The following is a 25,897-nucleotide window of genomic DNA, read 5'->3' as shown; positions in this document are numbered from 1 at the left end:
CTGTTCCCTGAGAAGGAAACAAGGTGAGGGGGAGGGGCGGTGGCAGCAAGGCTTTCCTAGAGCCCTTTAGTCTGATTAATACACACAATGAATGAAAACAGTCATGCTAAAAGTAGTGCTCTTAGGATGGTCTGGTAGTAGTGAGATCAAACCGTATTTTTAGGACATCCTTAAAACACAATGACTTGGAAGAGTTGAAAAACAGAACTAGTTATACTGTGCATTCAGGAGCAAAGAGAACACTTTTATTATACAGGACAGAATTTAATGTTATAAGACAATGGAGATGGTATTCTGTTTCTTGCTTTATGTTTTGAATTGTTTTATGTGAGTGTGTGCCTGCCTGTCTATCTGGGCACCATGTTCATGCAGGTACCTGAGGCCAGAAGAGGGTATTGGATCTTTTGGAACTGGTGTTACAGGTAGCTGTGAGCTGCCCAAGGTGGGTACTGGGCACTGAACGTGGGTCCTCAGGAAGAACACTGAGTGTTCTTAGTCACTGAGCCATCTCTCCAGCCCCTCCACCTACAAGACACCAGTTCCATTTATACAGAATCTGCTATCATAACCAGACCCCTTCCTTAGGTGCTCATGCAAGTTAGGACTTCAACGGGAACTGGGGAGATACCAACATTTAGAACATAGAAACAGCTGTATATGTAGTCACATTAATGAAGCAATCTGGATTATAACCCTGGCTCTGGGAGATACACAGGTCCCTGGGCAAGCTGCATTCTTCTTTTCCAGTTTTGATGTCTTTTCTTTCTTTCCTTCCTTCCTTCCTTCTTTCTTTCTTTCTTTCTTTCTTTCTTTCTTTCTTTCTTTCTTTCTTTCTTTCTTTCTTTCTGTCTTTCTTTCTATAAAAAAATAACGTATGTGTGTGTTTGAGACAGAGACAGGGACAGAGAGAGAGAGAGAGAGAGAGAGAGAGAGAGAGAGAGAGAGAGAGAGAGAGGAAACACAACTTTTTGGAGTTGGGTTGCTCATTCTGCCAGATGGGTTGGGAGTCTGAAAGCAGGGAGTTTGCTTTGGAGCACCCACACTGGGTGCCTCCTAACTCCAGCTCTAGGGGTACTGGATGCTTCTGGCCTCCATGAGAATTCACACTGCTGTGCACAAACCCACACACAGACACAGACACCCAAGTGAAAAAAGTCAAAAAATGTAACAACATGCTTGAAAAACAGCAGTTCGCTTCTGGTCTGGGATAGCTCAGTTGGCCTAGAGGCATGAAGGGCTGGGTTTGAGTGAGCCCCATTGTTCATCTGTGATCCCAGAGCTGAGGTAAAGGCAGCTTGGTCAGAATGATGGAGATCTGTGAGTTATCATCTGGCTGCTAACTAAAAGCAAGGGAGGAACTTGTAGACTGCTCACTCACCCCACTTAACCCTCATTCAAAGTAAATGAAAGACAGGCTACTTAGGCAGCAGGTAAGAGGCCACTGAACAAAGCATAGTCACAAACAAAGAAGACCCAACATTCCAAGGCCCTTTTAAAGGAGAGATTCAGGAATGCAAATCTAGTCTGTCAAGTCACAGAAAGTGAGGTTTGGAAACCATCCAGTGGCTTAGCTCTCTCCACAATCCTTAGTGACCTTTATAGGTGTAGCTCCAGTGGAATATTAGCCTTGGAAGTTAGTATGACGTGGGAGCATGCTGGATCAAGTATGTGTTTTGAATTCTCGGTTTCAAAACGTGTGAATGCATCTGTCTACCAGACTAAGGGCCAGGAGATGCAGGAGTCTGAAGTCCATGAGAGAGGAAATGATCCATGCAAATGCAGTCACTCCTCTGTTTGCAACTAGATGGAAACTGTCTCCACTGCCAGTAAAGATGATTTCAGAAAAGATGATTGAAAAACTTGCTAGTTGCAATTTTCATTTTCTTTTTCCCAGAGAGCAGCAGGAGAGACAGTTGACATTTGAGCTGTCTCTGAACTGCCCCTGTCCCTAATTGGAGTTGAGCGCTCACAGGGAACCACAGACCTGCTCCTTAGCTGGTTTTCTTTTCACAAAATCTTTCAGCCATAGAAAATGAACAAAAGCAGGGCTCCCCAGCCAGCCCAGCCAGACATCCCAGCTGCCAGAATAGGTGCTTGGGAGCGGCTCAGGGGCGCAAAGCACAGCCTTGCTCTGTTGAAGCCAGGTACTGTCCTGGGCAATTGGCTCCAGGCTCAGCTCAGGAGGCGACCGCCTGGAGCTACAGGCACCTGAGGCAAGGAATGCCTGAAGGAAAGGGGCCAGGTCCTGCTCACCCCTCGTGAGCTACTTGCCCCTGACATCCCCGATGCTCCTGTTGAGCCTGGGTCCTTGGCGAAGCTTCCTCTTTTAGCTGCACCACCGCCAGGTGCCTGTGACCGCCAGGTGGCTGCTTTCCTTTCCGCGCCATATATGGCCTGGCAGGGGGGGTCACATGCATCCTGGGCCGCCGGCCGGGAGGGGTCGCTGGGGAAGGGGCAGACGGCGGGAGAAAAAAGGAGGGGGTCGGAGGCAGAGACAGGAGAGGGGTGGGGTGGCGGATTCTGGGGCCATGGGAGGCAGCAAAGGCTCGAGGAGCCAAGCGCTCCCCACCGCGCCATGGAGCTGCACTCATGCTGCTGCGGAGGTGGTGGTGGAGGAAGGGACCCGCGCGGGGGGCGGGGGGGGGGCGAACGCGTCGGAAGCCAGAGAGCGCTGTGTCCCTGGGCTCTGTCGGTCAGCGGGCGTAGGCCGGCAGGATGGAGCCGCAGCACGTGCGCCCCGTGCTTGGATCCCAGAGCCCAGCCTGGGAGGAAATGGTGGGTACCGCGCCCGTGCCCGCGCCCACCCCTCCCGCTTGTCCTTGCTCCCCGCCTCCCCCTCCCGGCCAGGTTCCGTTCCGGAAGCGGTCCGGGATGAGGTCCCCAGCTGCTTCACAGCCGGGACAGCGCTTCCTCCCGCGCCCTGGCTCCTCCTTGCTCGCCGCCCTAAGCGCCTTTGTCTGGTCGGCCTCTGGATCCGGAGAGGACCATTTCTGCGCTTCATCCTTTTCTCAGCTTTGCACTTTATTTCCTAGAGTGGCATGGAGGCCAGGGAAGTGGAGGGGGCTGGATTGCGCGGTCAGCGGGTGCGGCCAGGAGGAGAAGGGGGTTCACCTCTTGACCACGCGCTGGCAGTCACCTGGGCACACAGGTTCCCGAAGACCGCCGCCTGGGAAGGCCCAAGGCTGCCAGAAGTCCAGAGCCACGCCTCCGACTCGGGTAGCCTAGGCTGCCCTCAACTGTTCCGAGGGTCAAGGACCTGGCCAGGGATCCAGCCCCAGATAACTTCACTTTCGCCTGGACCTCACAGCACACGCCACGCGCAGATTGAGTCACTTTTGGGGCTCAGTGTTGCGTGTGAGAAGATGCGAGTCGGGGTCTTTGGATTTATTCCCTAAAATCCATTAACTTATTTCTTGCACCTCAAACTGAACCTTCTGTTATCCATCCATCCATTCAGGGATTCCTCGCAAGAATCCCCGCCCTGCGTAGACCCTTGTAATCTTGAGTGGGCAATGAATTTTGGCCCTGCATACCCTATCTATGTATTTCTTACTCGTTTTTGATTGAAGTTGTGAACCGTCTCAAAAGCCTGGTCCAAAATTTCTGGCTTCATCCCTGCTGAGGTGCTGTTCCAGTGAAGTTTTCCCAGGGACTTCCTGAGTGTGCTCAGGTGCGCCCTCTGCCTGTTGAGAGCTTGTAGGTCAGGGGCCAGGCTTGCTTCTTTTCTTACCCTTAGACTTCCAGCCCTTTTGCCAGGGTACAATTTACTGCCTCCTGCTTCCTGACCTTTCACGAGTGTCCTTCGACTTTGATCCATCAGCCACTGCGTTTGTTTTTGTGAGTTTGCACGTTAGGTAGCCCATCTGCTCTTGTTCTATTGCGATCATTATTAGGGAGTAAGGTGTTCTTGGTTAAACATACAATTCAGTCTTGACATTTTAGATCATTGGGAATGAAATCCAGCGACCTGTTTTGAACTTTACTATATAAAATCTTATCAGCTTCCACCACGTACAGCGGGAAGCTCCAAGTTATGTGTAGTGCTTTTTGGGTGCTGAATGCTAGGACTTCACCGCAGTTAGAAAATTAGAGAACCTCCGGCTTTCTTCTCCAAAGTGCTAAGAAACAGAGTGCTTTCTTATTCTCCTAGAAAATCTTCAGTACTCGTCTCGCCACATGAACGTTTAAAGCTAAAACCTTCACAGAGATGTGAGATGGAGCAGGAGCAGTGGCTAATTGCTGAACTCTTCAAAACTTGGAGTATGTAAGTGGCTAAGGCATTTTATTAGTTCAGCACATATTCTTATCCAACACCTGTCGTGTTCTGAGATTGTTGGGCAAGCTGTTAACTCTCAGACAAGCGTTGTCCCCAAGAACCTTACTTTATAGCTGAAGGTTGACATCTATCCAAGTATGTGTCATACAAAGTTCTCACGAGGGATTTTATTCAGAACTTTGTGTAATGACTACAATATTTAAGGATTTTTCAAATGCTTTATATAACTACATAAGAAAGTTGTGTTACCTGAACTACTAAAAGAGGAGTGTATTCAAGAGAAAGCAAGAATGTAGTAGAGGAAACAGCTTTAAATGTTAAATTTTCTGGCATGGGGTGCAATGGGGTTGACGATTTAATCTAAATATGTTTTGAAGGAACACTGGGTCCATCCGAATCTGTGTTGTTTATGTTTGGGACAGAGCATCACACTGTAGGACAGGCTGCTGTGGGATTTACCCGGTAGGCCAGGCAGGCCTGAAACTGCATGCCCTGCTCTTGCTTCAGCAGAGTACAAGGCATCATCAAATTCCCTAAAATCAGAGTCTTTAACTTTGATTCAGGGATCTCAAGAATCTGAATGAAGTGAGTTCTGGTTTCCTTCAGAATGAATCGATATGACCGTCATGGGGCATGCTATACTTAGAACATTAATTGCTAGTCTATATATAATTTTAAGAAACCACACTGTCTGTCTGTCTGTCTAACACACACACACACAGACACACACAGACACACCGACACACACAGAGAGATGGGGGAGCGAGAGCAAGAGAGTAAGAGAGAGAGACAGAGAGAGAGAGAGAGATATCAGATCTAAGCAGTAGAATCACAGCTTTTTGAAGCCCCAACTCTGTGTGCTCAGAGACTCTCATTTTCAAGCTTTGTGTGTGTCCCCTCCCCCCATTGCTTCCTAGTAGGTGGCACAGAACAAGCAGCTAGCTTGTACATGCTCTGGCAACCACAACTAGAGACCCAGCTCCAAGCCTTTCCCACCAAGATATATTTATCCTCTGAGACAAAATAAATCCATACTCTCTTAAAACAAAATGAAAGAACAACAAAGAAAGCAAACCTGTTTTCACTGGGATTCCAGTTCTGAGTTGGTTTTTCAAAAAACTTTCTTAAAATTTAAATATAGGGAATTTAATATTTTACCATACAAACTTGACTAAATGGGATTACTGTGTTATCATGGCATGTGGCAACATGTATGCAAGAATTTGCTCTCTCTCTCTCTCTCTCTCTTCCCCTCTCTCCCATCTATGATGTATTTTTCAGTGAACACAGTTTGAGTTTCAAGAAGATTGGATCTTGTAACAAAGGGTATATTTTAATGTTTGAAGCTATATGTGATCATATTGACTAACAGCACACATGTGGTCCAGGCTTCATAAGAGAATGACAGTAAAAGAGCCACTAGCTAGAATCCAAGTACCTTCTGCCCTGCTTTCTATTAGAGGTAGGGACCAAAGAAAATGTTGGGACACAAGTTGAAGTAGGGGAGAGAAAGGAGGTGATGGGAATGCCTGGCCTGGTTCTGCCTGCCTTTAATTTCAGCACTTGGGAGTACTCAGAGACAAGTAGATATCTGTGAGTTCAAGGCCCTGCAGGCTCTTCCTGGGTGTGCTTCCAAGCATCAGTACTTGAGGCAGGTGTTCCTTCTGCATCCATATTCATCCTAATCGGAATTTTCAGGAGTATTTTATTTCACATTTAGATGAATAGGGGAATTTTGAGAAAGAAATGAAACATTCCTGGGGAAATTTTTGAAAATAAACAATCAGTTCCCCATGGGGGAATTAGTAATGAGTTTCCAACCAATCTAATGGAGGTCTTTGGAAGGAGGAGGTACTGAAAGGATTCCCTTCAGTGTTAGGAGTGGCTCCTGGAAAGTGCATCATGAATTGTGAGGAGAGCTAGTTAGCATGGTTGCAGTGTTAGCTCCCCATGACATCAGCAGTTCCTTCCCTAGACATTCTTTTGTATCCTGGAGAGGCCTGGCATGGTTTGAGATGTCACCTGTGTTGTGGCAACACCAACTGCACTTGGACCACTTTATGCACTGCCTTTCCTAATCATCCATAGATATGTTGGCTAGAGGAAGGATGCTACTTAGGAGAAAGAATGGACACAAGTGAGAGGAAGAAAGATGACCCTTGACCCTCAGACCAAAGCATCAAGAAATAAATGGTCCTTGAAAATGCGCCACCATAAGTATTGGTCAGAAGATGGGAAAATTCCTGAAGGAGACCACAGTCTGTTTCTGGGTCTTCAGGAATTGGGACTCAGTAGTTAGTCTCTCTGGGAAGCTTCTGGCCTTCCCTGCTTGTCATGGATCCTGAATTTGTCAATGATTACAGGACATTAGTTTGTCCCAGATCAATGAAGTTTTAAGGCCAAAGCTGTTGTCCTGGGAGTTTCAGGCTTCTGCTCTTACAGGGGAAATGGGTTTGAACGGGACAAAAGTGAAAGCAGCAGCAGGCAGAGGACTGTGAGTGAGATGTCAGCACCTCAGGGCTGGGCATCACTGTCCTTTACCCCAGGACTCCATTAGGTGAACTGTCTGTCCAGCTCTCCTAAGAAGGAAAGAAATTGGCTTCCCAGGGAAGACCTTTCATTTCTCAGATGTCACAGAAGAACGTCTCTGAACAGTGTTCCCTAAAAGTTGCCCACATAGGTAGCAGGTGTGGGTATCAGTTTGTTCTCTAGTCTAGCCACTGGACTGTCAAAATAGTGAGCCAGAGTAGAGACTGGTGCTTTCTTGCCAACTCTGGGCACACTGGGCTCTCACGCAGCTGACTTGGTGAGTCTGGGAACGCGTTGTGCTCTTGCACTGTTTTTCCATCCATAGTCTTGTTTCTAGAGTGACCTGACAGGAGATATGGGCATCTCCACACCATCTTGGTGCTTGTGGGCTATGATAATTTTCTGATGGTTTCTATACCACAAGCTTATGGACAGTACTGCCTAATTAAATCATACGCAGCTATGAATAAGCCTGAGGATCCTGTCCTTGGTCACATGATGCATGTGCCAATTGAAGCGAAAGAGGAATGACTGGGTCACATGGATTCCTGTTTTGTAAGATGTCTGTATAGGACTCAGTGTTCTGTCAATGCTCTGTGCCTTGACAGTATGCATATTCACTTGTGTTCATCTACCCATAGGGGCTGCTGGTGTACCACCATCATCCCCAACACTCCTGTTCAGAAGATGGGTGGGGAAAGTGGAAAGTCTAATCAGTCAGCCGATGACCAGTGGGAAAAATGAGCTACAAGATCACCTGATCTTCATCAGTGAGAAAGCTTTGCACAAGAGGTATTTTTCATTCTGTCAAACATCATGGTCAATTTCTTGGGTCTATGGTATGGCCTACAATTTATTCTTATTAAATTTTATGGTACTGGGAGACTGTAACTCCAGGGTGTCACTGTGCCCAACCTTTTCTCCCTAAACATTCTCACAGGCTGAACTTGAAGTCAGAGCAGGAGTGAGCTGCGGACATAGGGTATTCTTTTTTTTTATATGAAAATGAAAGCCTACAACTGAGGGATTGAAGAGGATGTGATGTCTCAGCATGTATTGATAGAGGCACTGACATGTGACCATTTGAGTGAGATATTAGTTGCTGTGAGGTTTTGATTGATTGTTTGCTTGCTTGAGTTCGTTGTTTGTTTGTTTGCAAAGCTTTGTAATTGTCTGGCAGGTGTTGCTTGCTGAAGCTTGCTATATCACCAGGAAAGCTTGGTCCCATTTGGTCCATCCTGATACATGATGGAAGGTCTTGGGCTCATTAATACTCTTCTCAGATTTTGGGTCTTATAAACAGAATGTCCTCTGCATTTCCTCTGGATTCTATTTCAATTGTACTTTCTCATTCTCCCTGCAAACACACCCTGATTCTGTGTGCATGCATGTGTGTGTGTGTGACTCTCTCTATATTCTGGTCATAAGGGTATGTTCTAGGACCTGAGGAATTGCCTGCCTTACAGTCTGCTGACAATGCCAATGCTTAGGACTGGAAACCATACTTCAAGCAACAATGCACTTGCATTATGTGTTCAACTTGATGAAATATTTGAGTTCTGTGGTGAATTCACCATGACCTCCTCATTCTGGGTAATTCTCCCTGAAATGTGGATTATATAGTTTGGCCAAATTCATAGGACTAGGCCAAAGATCAAGAGTCCTTGTTCTGAAAGAAAAAAAAAAAGGAGAAATGTCCTCATAGTTTCTGTATACCCACACCTGTGCCATAAACTACTGAGAGTTTAGAGACCTCGTCTGTCCCTCCAGGCCTATGCGGGAGCTCAAACAACCAGAACTCTAACCACCTGGACACCCAGCCTCTGGAGACCTTTGGACAAGATAGCAAGATTAATAAGCTTAGATGATCCTAGTACATAGGAGGTAGAAGGTAACATACTGTGAGCTTGGATAGTTCAGAATCCATCCTGGATTCAGGTGACCCTTGAAGCCTGTGTTCTTGGGACTCTTTGCTCTTGGGGCCAGGCCCAACCACAGATCAAATCCTTACTATGAAAAATTGAAAGTGGAGACTAAGCAGGTAATGTTGGACCTGCAGAGCTTACAGAATGTGTACACTGAGGCCTCAGAGACATTTGAATTCCTGGCAAAGAGAAAGACTGCTATAGGTAACTGTCTGTCTTGCTTGGGAGCACATGAGCTGTAGAATTGCCATCTCTGCTTTTGATCCTGCACAGGAGACTCTCGAGCTCTGGTTCTTGCTTTCTGCCACTTCACACAGGAGCCTTTTGATTTTTCTGTTGTAAACCTGTGGGTTGAAACACTTTTTGGGGTAAAAAAAAAAAAGGTCAAAGGACCCTTTCACAGAGGTTGTGTATCAGACAATCCTTTATCTCAGACACTTCTATTATGGCTTATAACAGTACAAAAATTATAGTACCCAAGTAGCAATGAAAATAATCTTAAGTTTGGGAGGTCACTGCATTAAAGCATCCACAGCATTTGGTAAATTGAGAAACCCTGGTCTTGACAGAAGAACTATTTGTATCATGTGAGGTCTTCTTGACCCCCAGGGCTGAGTCAGGATCTGTAGAGAGCTAGTTACCAGCAGACCCATATATAGCAAGTGTTCCCCTTGTTTCTCCTTTCCAATTCATAGTGCCTTTGCCCATTCCTTTGTGATGTTTCTCCATTAGGATGGACAGATAGGGACAACTGTAGTCCACTTCTTCTTTTTAGGAAACATGGATCCCTCTTAGTGTTGGGACTTTTGGAAGTAGCATGAGTGTTTCTGGAATTTGCTGTTCTCTAATTTTTGCTTTCTGAGTGCAGCTCACCTAGATGTCCTGAGTTCTTATCTAGGTCTTCCTGAGAACCAGGGTCTGGTGGGGTTGATGGTGTTTCTTATAAGTTAATAGGAAAAGGATAGCAGGGGCTTTGTATGCATTGGGTGTTTGCAGAAACCTGCAGAGCCACCTTCTGATGGAACTGAATCAGCTGAAGAAGAAGGTAGACATGCTGAGGAGGCACAGGAATAAGAAAGTGCTGGAAGATGAGGCACTGGTGCTGTAGTACTTGTGGGACTTAAAGGGGCTCCATAAGAACCAATAGGAAGAGGCCAGTGACTTCCAGAGTCAGGAACAACAGGTAGAGACAGGCAGCTTTGTCAGGCTAATGGTTAGCTCCATCTGCCCTTGTAACTTCTAGACGAGCTCATCCACCTACCTGTGCTTTCATCCATCATCTTACTCATCCACACAGCAATCTAAGTACATACCTCATGACAGCCAATTGTTCAGGTCTATGTCCAAGCACAAATATTTCTGGGGAATGAGCTTCTTGTGAGAAAGTGGATTATCAGCAAGCAAATCCACCTCTGCTTAATACTTCAGCCCAAAGATGAGTACAGTTCAATAATACACCACATGCCTACAGGGTTCAGTGCACAGAGCTTTAAGTGAGTGAAGTCAGGGCTTGTGGCTTATTTGCTTGGCATCAGTCATGTAATTCACATGTGAGAAGCAGCTTGCAAGGGTGGGGGGAATCCCTTTGCAAATGCCAAATGAGCAGTTCTTGATGTCATCTTTTTTGGGGTGACATGTGGCATTTCTCATCTTTGCTGTCTACATTTCAAGACAATCTTTTTAATCTGCCCAGGACAGACTCACACTGACTGAACTCTGACTAGCAGAGTGTTAGCCATGTTTTTTGTCAATGAGGCTGGAGTATTCTCCTTTTCTGTAGATTGCATTCTCCTGTTGACTGGATGACTATGGATGTGGGTAGGGATTCTGACAAGCTAGGGCCATGGTGTCAGAGATTTAAGATTGCAAGAGGAAATTTTATGCAACCACTTCAGCATAGTCTGGCCAAGCAAAGCATGCTCACCATAGCAATTGTATCTTCCACCTTTTGTTTAGCATAGTGTAAGATACCGCTCAAATTGCTGGTATGCTATAACTAAACAAATGTGTTCTTGCAGCACGAGGTGCTTTTTTTTGGTATTTTGCTCTCATTTACATACTCTGTGTGTGGTGGATAGGCTGCGGATATGTGTGTTTTTGTGTGTGTGTATATTTTCTTTTTTGTATAGTATAGGCATGTGGTATTTTTTTTTCATGCACTTTTTCATGCATTTTCTTCATTTTCTAGAAGATCTCATTGGGTTTCATTTTCAGCCTCTGTCTTGAAATACTGTTTGCTCTTTCCCCCAGAAGCTGGCTGCTTTGCTTGCCTGGCTGATCATCAACCACTGGTATCCTTTGTAAACACTTGCATTTTTATTCCAGTGTGTGCATGCTTTTTGATACCCCTCCACTAAGAACACATACTCTAATTATCAGGAACAGGATAGTCTGGAGCAAAGGCTATAGTACTGCTGAGCAGAAGGACCTGGTCATGCAGAAGAAGAACAAGCAATAAAAAAAAAAATCTGGTCTTGCTTGTTTGTCTCTCAGATGAAGTAGGAACAAAGCCTGGGAGGATCCTGTGGAGTGACTTTTGTGGGCTTCTTTCTGCTCATGGACAACCTGATGGTCACAGCCAGAAAGAGAACACATCAGAGTTTACATGGATCTAGTCTTCAGGACCTTCTGTCCAGGAAACAATATGTTTGGTACTCAGTGAGTGTCTTCCTCCATTCCAAACTCTCTGATATGTTATGAGCTTGCTGTTTTTGAACACACAGAGATCCTCCTGTTTATAACTTTTAAGTGATGGGATTTAAAGGAGTGCATAACCATGGTTGGAAGAAACTACACTTTTATTGAGAAATACTGCCTGTAGACCTGAGATTGCCACCCTTGAACCCGGCTCTCTGCCGTTTCTGCCTATTTCTAGTGAATAGTGTTCTCTGGATAGAGAAGATTTAGGAGGTAGCTGGATGAACCCAGGCAGAGCCTCTGCTGCAGGGATGCCTAGAGCACTTCAGAGGATTGTTCTGTAACAGATTCCCATAACAGCCAGCATACAGCATCCAGAGCTAGTCCTAAGTCTAACACATCATAATGAAAGTCATTTTTAAACAAACAGGATCACTTTCCCTCCCAGGTCCTTCCCTCCCTCCCTAACATGGTAGGGGGCAGTTGGGGTGGGGAGAGGGAAACCAGAACTGGTATTGGTAGAGGGAAAATGACTGAAGTCCTGATGTCTGGCAGAAAGAATGTAAACAGGCAACCTCAGGAAACTGGACCCCCAGAATGCACCAGAGGCAGTGTCTTTTGCTTTGCAATTTTGTGAGGTCCCATTTGTCGATTCTCGATCTTACAGCACAAGCCATTGCTGTTCTATTCAGGAACTTTTTCCTTGTGCCCATATCTTTGAGGCTTTTCCCCACTTTCTCCTGTATAAGTTTCAGTGTCTCTGGTTTTATGTGGAGTACTTTGATCCACTTAGACTTGAGTCTTGTTTAAGGAGATAAGAATGGATCAATTTGCATTCTTCTACATAACTGCCAGTTGTGGCAGCACCATTTGGTGAAAATGCTGTCTTTTTCCCACTGGATGGTTTTAGCTCCCTTGTCAAAGATCAAGTGACCATAGGTGTATGGATTCATTTCTGGGTCTTCAATTCTTTTCCATTGATCTACCTGTCTGTCGCTGTACCAGTACCATGCAGTTTTTAGCACAAGTGCTCTGTACTACAGCTTGAGTTCAGGCATGGTGATTCCCCCAGAGGTTCTTTTATTGTTGGGAATAGTTTTTGCTATCTTAGGTTTTTTTTTATTATTCCAGATGAATTTGCAAATTGCATTTTCTAACTCAGTGAAGAATTGAGTTGGAAGTTTGAATCTGTAGATTGCTTTCATCAGGATAGCCATTTTGACTATATTAATCCTGCCAACCCATGAGCATGGGGGATCTTTCCATCTTCTGTGTTCTTCTTCAATTTCTTTCTTCACAGAATTGAAGTTCTTATCATACATATCTTTCACTTCCTTAGTTAGAGTCATGCCAAGGTATTTTATATTGTTTGTGACTCTTGTGAATGGTGTTGTTTCCCTAATTTCTTTCTCAGCCCGATTATCCTGTGTGTAGAGAAAGGGCATTCATTTGTTTGAGTTAATTTTATATCCAGCTACTGCACTGAAGCTGTTTATCAGGATTAGGAGTTCTCTGGTGGAATTATTAGGGTCACTTATACATACTATCATATCATCTGCAAATAGTGATAGTTTGACTTCTTCCTTTCCAATTTGTATCCCCTCGATCTTCCTTTGTTGTCGAATTGCTCTGTCTAGGACTTCAAGTACTATATTGAATAGGTAGGGAGAAAGTGGGCATCCTTGTCTAGTTCCTGATTTTAGTGAGATTGCTTCCAGCTTCTCTCCATTTAGTTTGATGGTGGTTTTCTGTAGATTGCTTTTGTCATGTTTAGGTATGGGCCTTGAATTCCTGATCTTTCCAAGACTTTTATCATGAATTGGTATTGGATTTTGTCAAATGCTTTCTCAGCATCTAATGAGATAATCATGCTTTTTTTTCTTTGATTTGGTTTATATTGTGAATTACGCTGATGGATTTGCATATATTAAACCATCCCTGCATCCCTGGGATCCAGCCTACTTGGTCATGATGGATGATTGTCTTGATGTGTTCTTGGATTCGGTTTGTGAGGATTTTATTAAGTATTTTTGCATCCATGGTCATAAGAGAAATTGGTCTGAAGTTCTCTTTCTTTCTTGGATCTTTGTGTGGTTTAGGTATCAGAGTAATTGTGGCTTCATAGAAAGAATTGGGTAGAGTGCCTTCTTTTTCTATTTTGTGGAATAGTTTGAGGAGAGTTGGAATCAGGTCTTCTTCGAAGGTCTGCTAGAACTTTGCACTAAACCCGTCAGGTCCTGGACTTTTTGGGGCTGGGAGACTATTGATGACTGCTTCTATTTCTTTAGGGAAATGAGAGTGTTTACATCGTTAATCTGATTCTGATTTAACTTTGGTATCTGGTATCTGTCTAGGAAGTTGTTTATTTCATACAGGTTTTCAGTTTTCCCGAGTATAGCCTTTTGTAGTAGGATCTGATGATGTTTTGGATTTCCTCAGGTTCTGTTGTTATGTTATAAAGAACTCAAGTAGATAACCTTCATAAGAGCTAAGAACACAATCTAAAAATGAGGTAGAGAACTAAACACAACATTCACAACAACGCATCTTGAATGGCTGAGAAGCACTGAAGAAGTGTGCAAAGTCCTTTTTTTTCAGGTAAATGAATATCAAAATGACCCTGAGGTGGTGTCCAGCGTTATACTTTCCAGTGAAGAATGCTAAGATCAAAAAAACTCATGTGAAAGCATATGTTGGTGAGAATTTGAAGAAAGAGGAACATTCTTCCATTTCTGGTGGGACTGCAAAGTGCTATGGCAACTCTGGAAATCAAAATGGAGTTCCTCAGAAATTTTCAGATAGATCTACCTGAGAGCCAAGGACCAACCTTACTGGTGCATGGCCTGCTACTTTCAGTTTTCACTTGATGGCTTGTTACTCAGATTTTCTTATTGGGCTATGACTTTGCTCTTGTCTTTCTGATTCTCAAGCAGTTCTCTGTTCTTACACATTGTTTTGAGGTACCTCTAGCCACTGGGACTTATTTATACCTTCAAATCCCTCTAAATTGGGGGACTTCTAATACTTGGAGAAGCTGAGTGACAAAAGCAAAGTATGTTGAGCCCTTTGGTGTCCAGTGCACACGAATCTATGGGAGTTTAGATATAATAATCCTCTAGAACATTCTTTAGGAAAGCAGCAGTATGCTCTCAGGACCCTGTGTGACCTCAGTTACCTTTGCCATCTTTGTGGGCTTCTCTACTGCTGGTCTGAGAACAATTGGAAACTCCTGGAATAGATGTCTCATATCTCATTTCCTTTGTCCTTGTTAGTATACTGATGGGATTCGGTTTGATGGAAATATACTCTCAAGAATAATTAATAAAACCAGTGCTTCTTATGGACCATCAGGATGAAGTACCAAGTTCAAGGACAGTTCTGCAAGAACTGCTCAAAGCCAGCCAAGTGGAACAAGAAGAAAGCCAAGCAGAAGTCATTCATTCCCAGCACCCTCAGCACCTTTCTCCAGGACAGGGTCACTCAACTTTGGTAGAAGAAGGGATGACCTGAGATAGCTGCCCCATATTCCCTCAGAAAAGAAGCAGCCAGCAATATTGGGGAAAGAATATAGGTGTCAGGGGGCAGAAAGCAGAGTGTAAAGTGAATAAATAAAAAGATATCAATAAAAAATATTTAATTATTTAAAAAAATTGGACAGAATGAATTGTTCTAGTAACTCTAGTGTGTATACTGTATACACAGGCAATAACTTTAACACCCAGAGAGAATAGATGTTGTAAAGTAGGGTGCCTTTGGTATTGACATAAACTAGGAACATAGCAAAGATAAATAAAAAAGAAAGATGTTTGTCCCATAGATCCATTATTCTCCTCAAGTCTAAGTGTTTGTGCTCACTTTTACCAGAACTCTGGAAACCTCTGTTAATCCAGGTCTCAGGGCTCATCCAAAGTACAGTCCTGAACCAGCTGTGGCCAAGTGTTCCTGTGTTGTTGGCTGACCTCTGCCTCAGGCTTCAGAGGCACTGGAGGGGCAGTGTTGGCCTTCAGGTGGCAGCCATTCCAGTTCCCCTACCATACCAGATAGCGAGTCTTCCACAGATGCCTGGCATCTCAAAAACAGAAGCTTGGCTATTTCAAAGATTGGGATGCCACTCTACAGTCATGATGAGTTGATCACGTGAGACCATACAAGTTAACTAATGTCTGTATGACTGTTTTCTTTATTTGAAAGTGAGTAATGAGATCATCTCAGGAGTGGTTGCTAAGAATAAAATCACTGATTAACATAAATGATAGGACTGTACAGAGCATGGGCTTAATATTCTGGGTCCAGTGCAAATAGCTGGGAGAGTTCAAAACAAAACCAATAAAAGCAACAGGAATACAAACAACAACAATTGTTTAAAACCCTTTTGAGTGCTGAGATTACTGGCATGTACCAACTGTGGCTAACTTTTTTTTGTTTTTATAATTAACAACCAAACATACAAACAAACAAACATCCCTATTCCAATTCCAGCAGTTTGCATCAGATAGAGCTGTGTGACACTGCATGCTGCTTCCTTTCCTCAGATAGCTCAGGTCGTCAGTCCTATACCAGGTCAGCTGGACCTAAGACAGTGTAGTTGAACTACTTGCTGTCACGACATGATTCTACAACAATCCTTTTCTTGGTAAAATTGAGCCTCTATAGAGTAAGCCCCATGTTGTTGGAACAAGGACCCTTTAGGCCAGCAAACACACAAGCCACCCTTAGTGAAAGAGAAAAGGAAAAATCACATTGGAAAAAAATATGCGCCCTAATTGTAAGAAAAAGCCCTCATCTTTGAAGCCATCACCTATCTCCCCCTGATTTATGAGCTCTGCATATTGATATTGTGTGGCTCAAGAAGGTAGTGAAATTCAGATGTTTTCTGAAAGAAGATATACATGATTTTTCACTCTTAAATCTGTGAGGTTAGGGGGCACAGGTTCAGCAAAGCCAGCATAAGAACACAAAAGCCAGAGATGATAATGCCAAAGGGACAGCATCCTGACCTTATAGACACATTAAAATTGAGGTTTCATCTCAATTCAGGTCATTGCACTCCCAGCCCTACCTTCTGAGTATTATATTTGCTGTGAGTACAGTATGACGTTACAACCTGCAACACCCTCATTTCTCAACTTAGCAATTCTGGAAGACAGATATTGGAGAAGTAATTGCTATGAGGCTACAATGCAGTAATGTACAGTCCAGGATGACCACTACTCTCTGATGCCCACTTAAATTGTCTGATTGTATTTGAGAATGGGAGCATGTGCAGGATAATGTTTTGAAGAAGGGACAGCAAGTTAACCATTTATATTTGTCCTGTAGATGATTCCATATGTTCAAAAGAGTAGGGAGTTTTCTTTGTAAAAGATAGGGTTGTAAACCAGAGATTTTGTGAAACTCATGTATATATACATACATATATATATATATATATATATATATATATATATATGAAAAAAATGCCCTCTGTCAAGGAATACACCGTTAGAAAATATTGTCCATGTTTTGTACAATTAAACCTATAGGAGAAAGATATTTGCCTCTGTGAGACAGGAAAACCCTGGGAAATTGGAGTGTATGTCACATGAATTGACACAGCTGGTATATTTACTGTTGTGAAACATCTACTACATCCACAGTCCCTAGAGATTTGGGTGCTAACAAAATCTCTTAAGCATGTCAGAGTCCTAACCAACGTTCCCCCTCAAAAGCACATGACATCTAATGAAGCAGTAGAATTCTCCAGCTTTGGAAGGAGAGGTTGCCAAAGGGGATCCCACGGGTCCATGAGAGGCTCCAGGAGAGGCACCCCAGAAAAGGACCAAGCTGGGCAGAACTAGTTAACAGGTAGGTCATGGCAGTTGCTAGTGACATCATCAGTAATGCCTTCCTTGGAGAATCTCTTGTATCTAGGATAAAACTAGAATCCTCTGCGTTGTCACCTGTGTTGTGGTGACAGCAACTGCCTGTGGTTCATCCCTTCTGTTTGCTCTGGGTTCACCAGCAGGAATGTTTTCCTGGCTGCTCAGGCTATTTCAGAAAGAGAATGGCGATGAAGGAGAGACCAGACCAACAGAGAAGGAAGAGGGAATCCTTTCTCATGAAAAAGGAAGAAGGAAATCATTCTGGAGAAGGCACAGTGAGTCCTGGGCAGAGTTGGGGAACTTCCTGGTAGAGGTAGGCTTGAGCTGGGCCTTCCAGGAGTAGGTCTTACAAGCTGAAGCCTTGGACTTTGTCAATGTCAGAAAAAGAGTCAAGAATTTCTGATGATTAGTTTGACAGAGCCAGGAATTGACAAACCTGCAGCTACTTTTCTGGGAGCTATTTAATTTCATTTTGAGTGGCAAAAAATGTCAGGAGTGGGCACTATGAGAATAACAGTGTGTCCTTTCATGGAAGGGAGTTGAAGCACTTCATCTTCCAGATTACTGTAGGTAACATGAGTCTCTGATGAAAAGAACAGAGAAGGATGCTCCCCTGGTCATTTCATGTGGTGAGGACTCAGACACTTTGGATTTGAAGACAAACGATTAATTAGTGCTTGATAGTGCTAAGCACTATGAACTTCAGCATTTCCCTGCGTCCCATCTGATATGACCTGACAATGTTCCCCATATCTTTATGTCTGAGGCAGCTTATACATTTCAAGGCAACCGGGCCTGTAACAGGGAGTGTGGCATATGTCTGACAATGGTGGTTAGGAAGAGGAACATAGCTTAGCAAACCAGCTGGAAGATAGCTTTTCTGCTCTTTTAGGAATTCACTGTCTTTATCTTTTCTCTCCCTCCATCTTCTTCTTGGGACTCAGAATGGTCTCCCCTGCCCCTGGTCCATCAAGTATGCAAATTCTTTTGTGTTTACCTATCTGCAGGGTCTGCTAGAAATACTTCAACCCAAAATTCCAAAATGACTAAGAAGAGATCAAAAATAAATGAACTAGAAGAACTGAAATTGGATATGAGGAAGATCAGCAATGACATGGAGGAAATGTGTGGAATCCTGAACCTTTACATGTATGAGGATTTGAACTACAGGTAGGAATTATGCCCAGTACCCTGTTGACTGTATTGTGCCATCTGTTAACCCAATTTCCTTCCATGAATGGAGTGCGTCATCTCCCATCATTCAATTAAGTAGCCCTGACAGGTGTTTAATTGTTGGATAAACAAGGTGCTGTGTGTTTATTATCATCTTCTTTTGTACTTGACCTTGGGGTTTTTGCATTCTGATTGTTGCTGTGAACAGCTAGAATGTCCTGCTCACACTTACTGTCTCTCAGTGTGTGAATGCAATGCCTGCAGGCTTCAAGGCTTTACTCTGATATTGTTCATTATATTCTGAGAGATGGCACCTGTCTGGATTTATTTGGCATTCTAATTGTGTCTGTGTGTGTGAACATAGTTGCATGTGTTTTGTTCAGGACTGGGGCTCTGGGACCTTTGATGGGGTCTGAGGATTTGTGTGATGCACAGTTTGCAGGTCCTGTTAGTGTTGAGTCCATAGAGGTCCAAAGTGATCACCAGGGAAGTTTGCTCCTGGTGTTTCCTTGTTGTCACACAGGAATCTCCTGGAGGAGATGTGATAAAGCCTTTCTCCTGTAAATACTAGTTGTATCCTCTGGGAATTCACATAACAACAGAAACCAAGAAATGAGAATCCCTGCCTTAAAAATAAGAGGAAAGTCATTACAGATATCTACTGGACCCTTGCCAGTGGCACAGTGTAGTGTAAAATTGTCATAGAAGTACTCTATTCCTACATGCTTGCCCGGGAAGCCCTTGAAGGTCAGCTAGCTCCATTTGGTCTCCTGGCTCTGCTGTCCTCTGCCCAGGATAGTAAGTTTAATTAGCACCTAGGGGACCCAGTTTGAATGAGCCAGGATGTGGCATGCACTTGGCTTGGGTAGTACATGATATAGCCTGTTTGCACATGATTATTGATTCCTTAATTCAGCATATTATTTGCTTCTTGGGCCATGCCACAGGATGAACACTGAATTCAACATCATTAAATCACAACATGAGAAGACAATGTTGGATATGAATAAAATGATCCAGTCCATAATTGGTTCCATGCAGTACTCCAAGGAACTGATAGAAGATAACTATTCCTACAGGTGAGTCAGTGACACAAATGAGACCCCCAGAACTAGGCAGGGAATGCTTCTGTCCTTTTAGGACTTTGAACAAAAGCAAGGGTTCTGGTTTTATGCTATCTTATTTTTATCCCGGAACCCTGCCCTGAGGCAAGGGTCTTGGATTTGTACCTCTTGGACACAGGTGTCCTAAGTGTGAAGAGTGTCCAAAACCCTCCAATCTTTATTCTTCCAAATTCAAGATCCTCTACATAGAAAACTTTTCCACCACGCTGGGAATATCCAGGAACCCTGAACCTCTGGGTTTCTGACCACAGATTAAAAGATCTAGGATTCCCAACAAAAATGTAAAGATTGCACACCTGTTTGGTCGTCTCACCTCTCTCAGAGGGGCTAAGCCCTCTCCCTGCTGAAGGTTTTATGGTACCACAGACCTATAATCAACCATGAGGAACATTTCCTCTTCTGTGATGTATATGGTGTACTCTTGGTGTAAGGGTTTTTAGAAGTTTGTTGAGTCCTGTGGAATATGGCTGGTATCTTGATATGACCTGCCTCTGTTTGGTGCTGCTATGTAACTGTGGACTCTTCTGGGGGCTGTCTGGGAATCAGGGCCCTTGCAGGGATCATAGGACTTGTAGGAGTGGCAAGCCAATGGAATCTGGCTGGGAATCACCAATTTTTCTTTGTGGATCAGCATTAAGGAGGACCACCTCCTCCGTGAGTGCACTCAACTCAACGAAAACGTAAGGATATTACTGAATGAGAACAGAAGGCTGCTGGTGGAGCAGGCTGGCTATAAGTGTCCTGTGGGGAAGAAAAGAGGTTCTCTGAGGAGGCCAGCAAGAACATCTGTGTCCCAAGTGCCAAGGAACAGCAGGTAGGATGATGTGTATCAGAGGCAGATTGCCCTCATGTCTAAACATAAACATAGACAATCAAATGTAATAGTCCACCAACTTCTCCAGGCACTCACCTATGTCTCCTCCAAGTGTTTGTTTATGTGATCATCTACAGGGCTCTCTGTGGAGGTAGCCTGGTTCAAGAAACTGCATATTTGGCATGCAAATGTTCCTGCTCTGCTATAATCACTAAGGGAGATAGGTTGATTAGACATCACAACACTATATGCCTTAAGTTTGAAGGGTGCTGTGTTGGAGCCCTTCTTGAGAATAGCAAGAGCTTTGAGGGAAGAAGTAAAGGCCTGTAGCTCATTTGCTTTACAGGGAACTTGTGAGATTCTAGGTAGGAAATAGTTTGCAGGGATGACAGCCTAGTTTAATTGACAAATAAGTGGATTTCATTACTGTCTTTTGGCGGCTTTTCTATTCCCCCCTTTTCTGCTCTATCTCAAAATGGTCTCTTCAGGCTTCATATATCTTGGTTCACACTGAGAGAGCCTGAGTAGCAGCTTGTCAGTTCAATTTTCTTTGAGTGCTGTTGGAGTGGTCATTCCTGGGCCTTACAGTCTGGAGTTGGCTGGATGACCAGAGATGATAGAAAGGCTTCACACAGGCTCAGGTTTGGTGTGTGATTTCTGAGGCTTCATGAAAAAATTTCTTAATATATGCCCCCAAATTGGACCATTGTTAGATGTTTCCCTCCCCCCCCCTCCCCCCAGACAGGGTTTCTCTGTTCACACTGGCTGTCCTGGAACTCACTCTGTATACCCGGCTGGCCTCAAACTCAGAAATCTGCCTGCCTCTGCCTCCCAAGTGCTGGGATTAAAGGAGTGTGTCACTATGACCCCGCTTCTCTCGTGCTTTTTCTTCCTCTAAAATAATCGCAGAGTCCTTGGGTCTCCCTTGAAACATTACCTCTGCATAGTCTGAATTATCTTGGTCCTGAACCATAACAGATACCTCATTGTTTTCTGCTCAGTTATGATTTTATGTGAATAAGTCTGCATGTGCTTGTGTGTGTGTCTGTGACTGTGTGTCTGTGTGTTTCTTTTTGTGTATGCATGTTTTTTCCGACCTGTGTCTCAATCAGCCTCAGTGGGGGTTGGGAGAAATGAGGACCTTCAGACAGTTCTGGTAGTATAAAACTGGTTATGTCTGTTAGAAGCCATGTTCAGAAAGTGGAAAAGAAGTCCTCTTTGACCCAGTGCTTCCAGAACAAGGAGGAGTTATCCACAGAGTCTAGGGTGCTCAGGGTTGTAGTGGTCCTCAGAGCAGCCCCGAAGGGAGAAGTTATCCTGATGTCCATCTGCTGACGTTTGAAAAGGCCCTGTGTGGTGCAGCCCTTCCATGAACTCAGTGTGAGATAATCCATGCAAGCATTTGTCCTTCAACTAGTCAGCCTTATCCTACTCAAAATAGACCTGACACAGTCACATTCTGGGGAGAAAATGTTTCTTTTGGATCCTGGTTATAGACAGTTCCTATTACTCTGGGCTCATGCCTTTGGACACCAAGTCAGTTAGGTGATAGAAAAGGGAGATCCTATTGGAAGAAATTGTTTACTTTAGGACAAGTCTGAAACAGGGAACACGAACAAGAGGCTGGTCCACCACCAACATGTGAGCCTAGGCTGGGAAACAAACCTATTCTACACAGCCTTGGGAACTTGCTGAGCCAGATTGGATAATAGGACAAGAACCCTGATTCCCAGACCGGTTTATGAGTGGAAAGCATATCACTGACTGTGCTGCCTATATACTATGCCCACTAAGTACCTTTCCCATTCAAGATTTGTTTTTTATTCCTGCAAAGTATCCTGGGAGATTTTTATATTTGTATTAACTACGAAACTAAACAGGTCACTGCAATACAATATGCTTGTATTGCATAAACCTAAATATTATGTGTGTTTGAGAGTATGCCCTGCAATAGTCATAGATGTACAGGGGTGTTGTTCTGTTTCTTCATGACCATCACTTTTAAGGTTCATTGCCCAGCCTTGGTAATATTTTTATTTAGCACACTCTTGCAGATTCTAGGAACCATGAATTACCCATGGGTATTGTGTTGTATGGTGTCTCTGGTTATTTGCAGATAGAGGGATTGACAAGAGGAACCCTGTGAGGTTCCTGCACTGGAGAAATAATCATAGCCTTCACTTCAGTTCAGGGCACACTCCTACCCCATAAGGAATCCACATGGTTTCTAGGTTGCACACATCTCTCTTGAACTCACATTCAAACATTGCTACAATGTTATTACTCAATATAATATATCCGCAAACTGGGGAAATGTGGTGTTTTTTAGAACTCCAGTATAATGTGTAGCTGACAGTTCCAATTCTAGCAGTTTTTAAAAGGTGAGAAACAATTCCAAGATCAGGTGCTCTATGACACTTGGGATGCACGGTATGATCTCAGCTGATAGGACATGTTGGTTTGTCCAGCTGAATAGAGCTGTTCTGGGAGAGACAGCTCAATTGACAAATGCTTAACCGGCCTTTGTTTCTTTCTTCCCTAAGTGTGAAATAGTCCAGCTGAAAGCAGAACATGGCACAGACCAGGACATGATCTCCCTCAAAGAGAAGTGCTGGAGGAAGAGCACTGAGTGTGCACAGGAAATACACCACTGTTGCCTCTCATCCCTAATAACCATGGCTGTAATGGGCTGTATGCTCCTCCTTTATTTTGTTTCTTTGGTATGAACAGGCCTTAATTTCATCTAGCCTCTGGCCCAGGAAGAGTGCACATTTAAAGGGACTCAGAGAAATGCTGAGACACATCAAGAGCTGCTGGGCATCCAGGAAGAATCTGAGTGCAAATTTATCTTTTCCTGATGGGTCATCATCAATAATTACATGGAGATCAGTCAACAAAATTGAAAAACCTTGGATCCAAGTTTACAACATGTGTTCTGCTTTGACTTGGGAGGCCATATCCTTCAGACCCACACTCCAAAAGGAGAGTGTTGCTTAAATTTCTCCTGCAAAGATTGCTACCTCCAGGAACTGCTTTTCTACTAAGTTGCCAAGGACATCCACAGGCTGTAAGGCTGTGCTACAAAATGAGCAGACTAAGAATTTTGCTTTGCACAATTTTTGTGGTTTGATTTTGGTTTGAGTTTTGATTAGTTTAGTTATTTGGTTTTTCTTGTTTTCATTCAAAGTTTTGTTATTTATTGGTTATTTATTGTTCTTTTAAGTAATTTGATATTTTGATAAGGTTATACACAGTACATATTGACTGTCAGCTTTTAGTTACAATTGAGTACATTGCATTTATTCTTATGACTAACACAGTGATCTCCAACTCTTCACTCTAAGAGCCTTGTTATTTCAGGTGTGATCATGAAATCCCACAGATATCAGACCCAGATGGATCTCTGCACTCTTCATGGGACTTGGGCTCCATAGTTTCTTCTGAGCCAGACTGAACTACAAAGTCCTTCATACATTCAGTATGGAGAGTGTGTCCAACTGTCTGGATAGGAACTTAATGATGGAATACTTACCCATGCTGCATCGTTGCTGTCAAATATTTAGCTACTGTGAAAATACTGTGGATGATGGTGTTGAACGCATTAATGGCAAATACATCAGTGTTTCTGTAATAGCTCTCATTAAATCAAAGCATAGTCTAAGGGAATAAAAAGCTGTCAGAAAACACAGCAGTGTATGCTTCTGCTTTCCTTCAAATATACAATCACTGGAAACTGCCAGTAGAGATAATAAATTCCACAATCTTTTGGGGGATAGGTTTCTGTGGGGGTCCTTCAATGTTCATTTTATTACTTTATGATTCACCTGTGTCTGCCAAAAAACATCATTCAAAAACAATGAAGATTGTAATTAGGTATAATCCTATAAAATCCTAACAAATGCCTTTTTTATTTGGTATTTTCTTTACATACATTTCAAATGTTAAATCCTTTCCTAGTTTCCCCTCTGAAGATCCCCTGTTTACTACACCAACCCCTGCTCCCCAACCCACCCACTCCCTTCCTCCTGGCCTTGGCATGCCCCTCTACTGGGGCATAGAACATTCATAGGACCAAGGACTCTCCTCCCAGTGATGACCAACCAGGCCATCCTCCTCTACACATTTACCTAGAGCAATGAGTTCCATCATGTGTTTTCTTTGTTTGGTGGTTTAGTCCAAGTGATCTCTGGAGGTACTGGTTAGTTCATATTGTTGTTCCTCTTATGGGGCTCTAAACCCTTCAGCTCCATAGGTCCTCTCTCTAGCTCCTTCACTGGGGACCCTGTGCTCTGACCATTTGATGGCTGTGAGCATGTACTTCTGTATTTGTCAGGCACTGGCAGAACCTCTCAGTTGGCAGCTATATCAGGCTCCTGTCAGCAATCTCTTGTTGGCATCCGTAGTAGTGTCTGGTTTTTCTGGTTGTTTATGAGATGGATCCCCAGGTGAAGCAGTCTCTGGATGGTCATTCCTTCAGTCTCTGCTTCACATTATGTTGCTGTCACTCCTTCCATGGGTATTTTGTTCCTCATTCTAATAAGGATTAAAGTATCCTCACTTTGGTCTTCATTTTTCTTGAGTTTTGTATGCTTTGCGTTTTGTATCTTGGGTATTCCACGGTTCTGTGCTAATATCCCCTTATGAGCAAGTACATGTCATATGTGTTCTTTTGTGATTGGATTACCTTACTCAGGATGATATCCTACAGATCCTTCCATTTGTCTAAAAATTTCATGAATTCATTCTTTTTAATAGCTGACTAGTTCTTCATTGTACAAATGTACCATATTTTCGGTATCCATTCCTCTGTTGATGAAAATCTTGGTTCTTTCCAGCTACTGGCTATCATAATTAAGGCTGCTATGAACATAATGGAGCTAGTGCAGATTCAAGGCAATTTATATACTACATAGCCTATAAATCATCGTTGTTACCCGACTTGAAAGGGACACAGCAAGTCAGACTCATCTGTCATTTGGGGACAATAATCTTGAGAGTAACTTTTAGGATATTTCAAGTTTAAGACAAGCTTAAGTAGAGGACCAAAAGGGGAACGTGGCTGTTATCAGTCTGCAATCAGTTTACCCCTAGAAAGGTTGTTATAGTTAAGTGCTATATGACTCTACAAATCCTCTTGTAAGGGGTCAGATTAACCCTGCAATTGAAAACATTACCAAACCAGGAATGTGCTATGCTGAGCACTCACAGAGAGTTATGAGGAGCTCCCCTAGGCTCCTTTTACAGCAAGTAAAAATAGACAAAGAGATCAAATATCCTAATACCACAAGATGATAAAACTGACAACTGTAGATTGCACTGAGTATCGGCAAGTTTAGTTTCTTGTGCATCTACAGATTGTCATGCAACATCTGCATCAGGGACAATACATAAGGAGATGGCTGCTCAGTGGCATGACAAACAACCAAGAAGAGCCATAGCCTCTACCCCTCTGCTCTGGATGCTGAGACTAAAAAGTTTTAGTTTGTCACCACCTGTCCCAGGACTGCTGGCATCATTTCTTGCATATGTTTACTCTAGCACTTGTCTAACTTGGGTAC

At 43.5% G+C, this 25,897-nt stretch overlaps 1 protein-coding gene across 9 annotated transcripts; it reads left to right on the top strand.

Annotated features, from left to right (window-relative positions):
• Positions 1–1,557: 1,557 nt before the first annotated feature.
• Gm10406 (predicted gene 10406) lies at positions 1,558–24,025 on the top strand. 9 transcript variants are annotated; one of them, XM_011244721.2, is made up of 8 exons: positions 1,996–2,144; positions 4,151–4,260; positions 7,447–7,597; positions 17,394–17,503; positions 18,236–18,398; positions 19,349–19,480; positions 20,157–20,339; positions 22,883–22,892. In XM_011244721.2, the coding sequence occupies exons 2-8, from the start codon at positions 4,215–4,217 to the stop codon at positions 22,890–22,892; spliced, it is 795 nt and encodes a 264-aa protein (XP_011243023.1). In that variant the 5' UTR covers positions 1,996–2,144; positions 4,151–4,214. The 9 variants fall into 9 exon arrangements, with proteins under 9 accessions (XP_017171194.1, XP_017171192.1, XP_030103407.1 ...); NM_001164727.1 differs by lacking the exons at positions 1,996–2,144; positions 7,447–7,597 and adding an exon at positions 2,691–2,775 and having other exon boundaries at positions 4,151–4,264; positions 17,369–17,503; positions 22,883–24,025; XM_011244720.1 differs by lacking the exons at positions 1,996–2,144; positions 4,151–4,260; positions 7,447–7,597; positions 22,883–22,892 and adding an exon at positions 22,893–22,968 and having other exon boundaries at positions 17,372–17,503.
• The last annotated feature ends 1,872 nt before the right edge of the window (positions 24,026–25,897 follow it).

Source organism: Mus musculus, chromosome 14, assembly GCF_000001635.26.
Source record: "Mus musculus strain C57BL/6J chromosome 14, GRCm38.p6 C57BL/6J".
NCBI classification, from domain to species: domain Eukaryota; kingdom Metazoa; phylum Chordata; class Mammalia; order Rodentia; family Muridae; genus Mus; species Mus musculus.
This window is presented reverse-complemented; position numbering and strand designations above follow the sequence as displayed.

Coding starts and splice junctions, on each gene's coding strand:
- Gm10406 (XM_011244721.2), top strand. CDS start 4,215: ATGGAGCAGGAGCAGTGGCTAATTGCTGAACTCTTCAAAACTTGGA. Junction 7,598..17,393: donor GAGAAAGCTTTGCACAAGAG/GTATTTTTCATT, acceptor CTGGCTGCTCAG/GCTATTTCAGAAAGAGAATG. Junction 17,504..18,235: donor ATCATTCTGGAGAAGGCACA/GTGAGTCCTGGG, acceptor ACCTATCTGCAG/GGTCTGCTAGAAATACTTCA.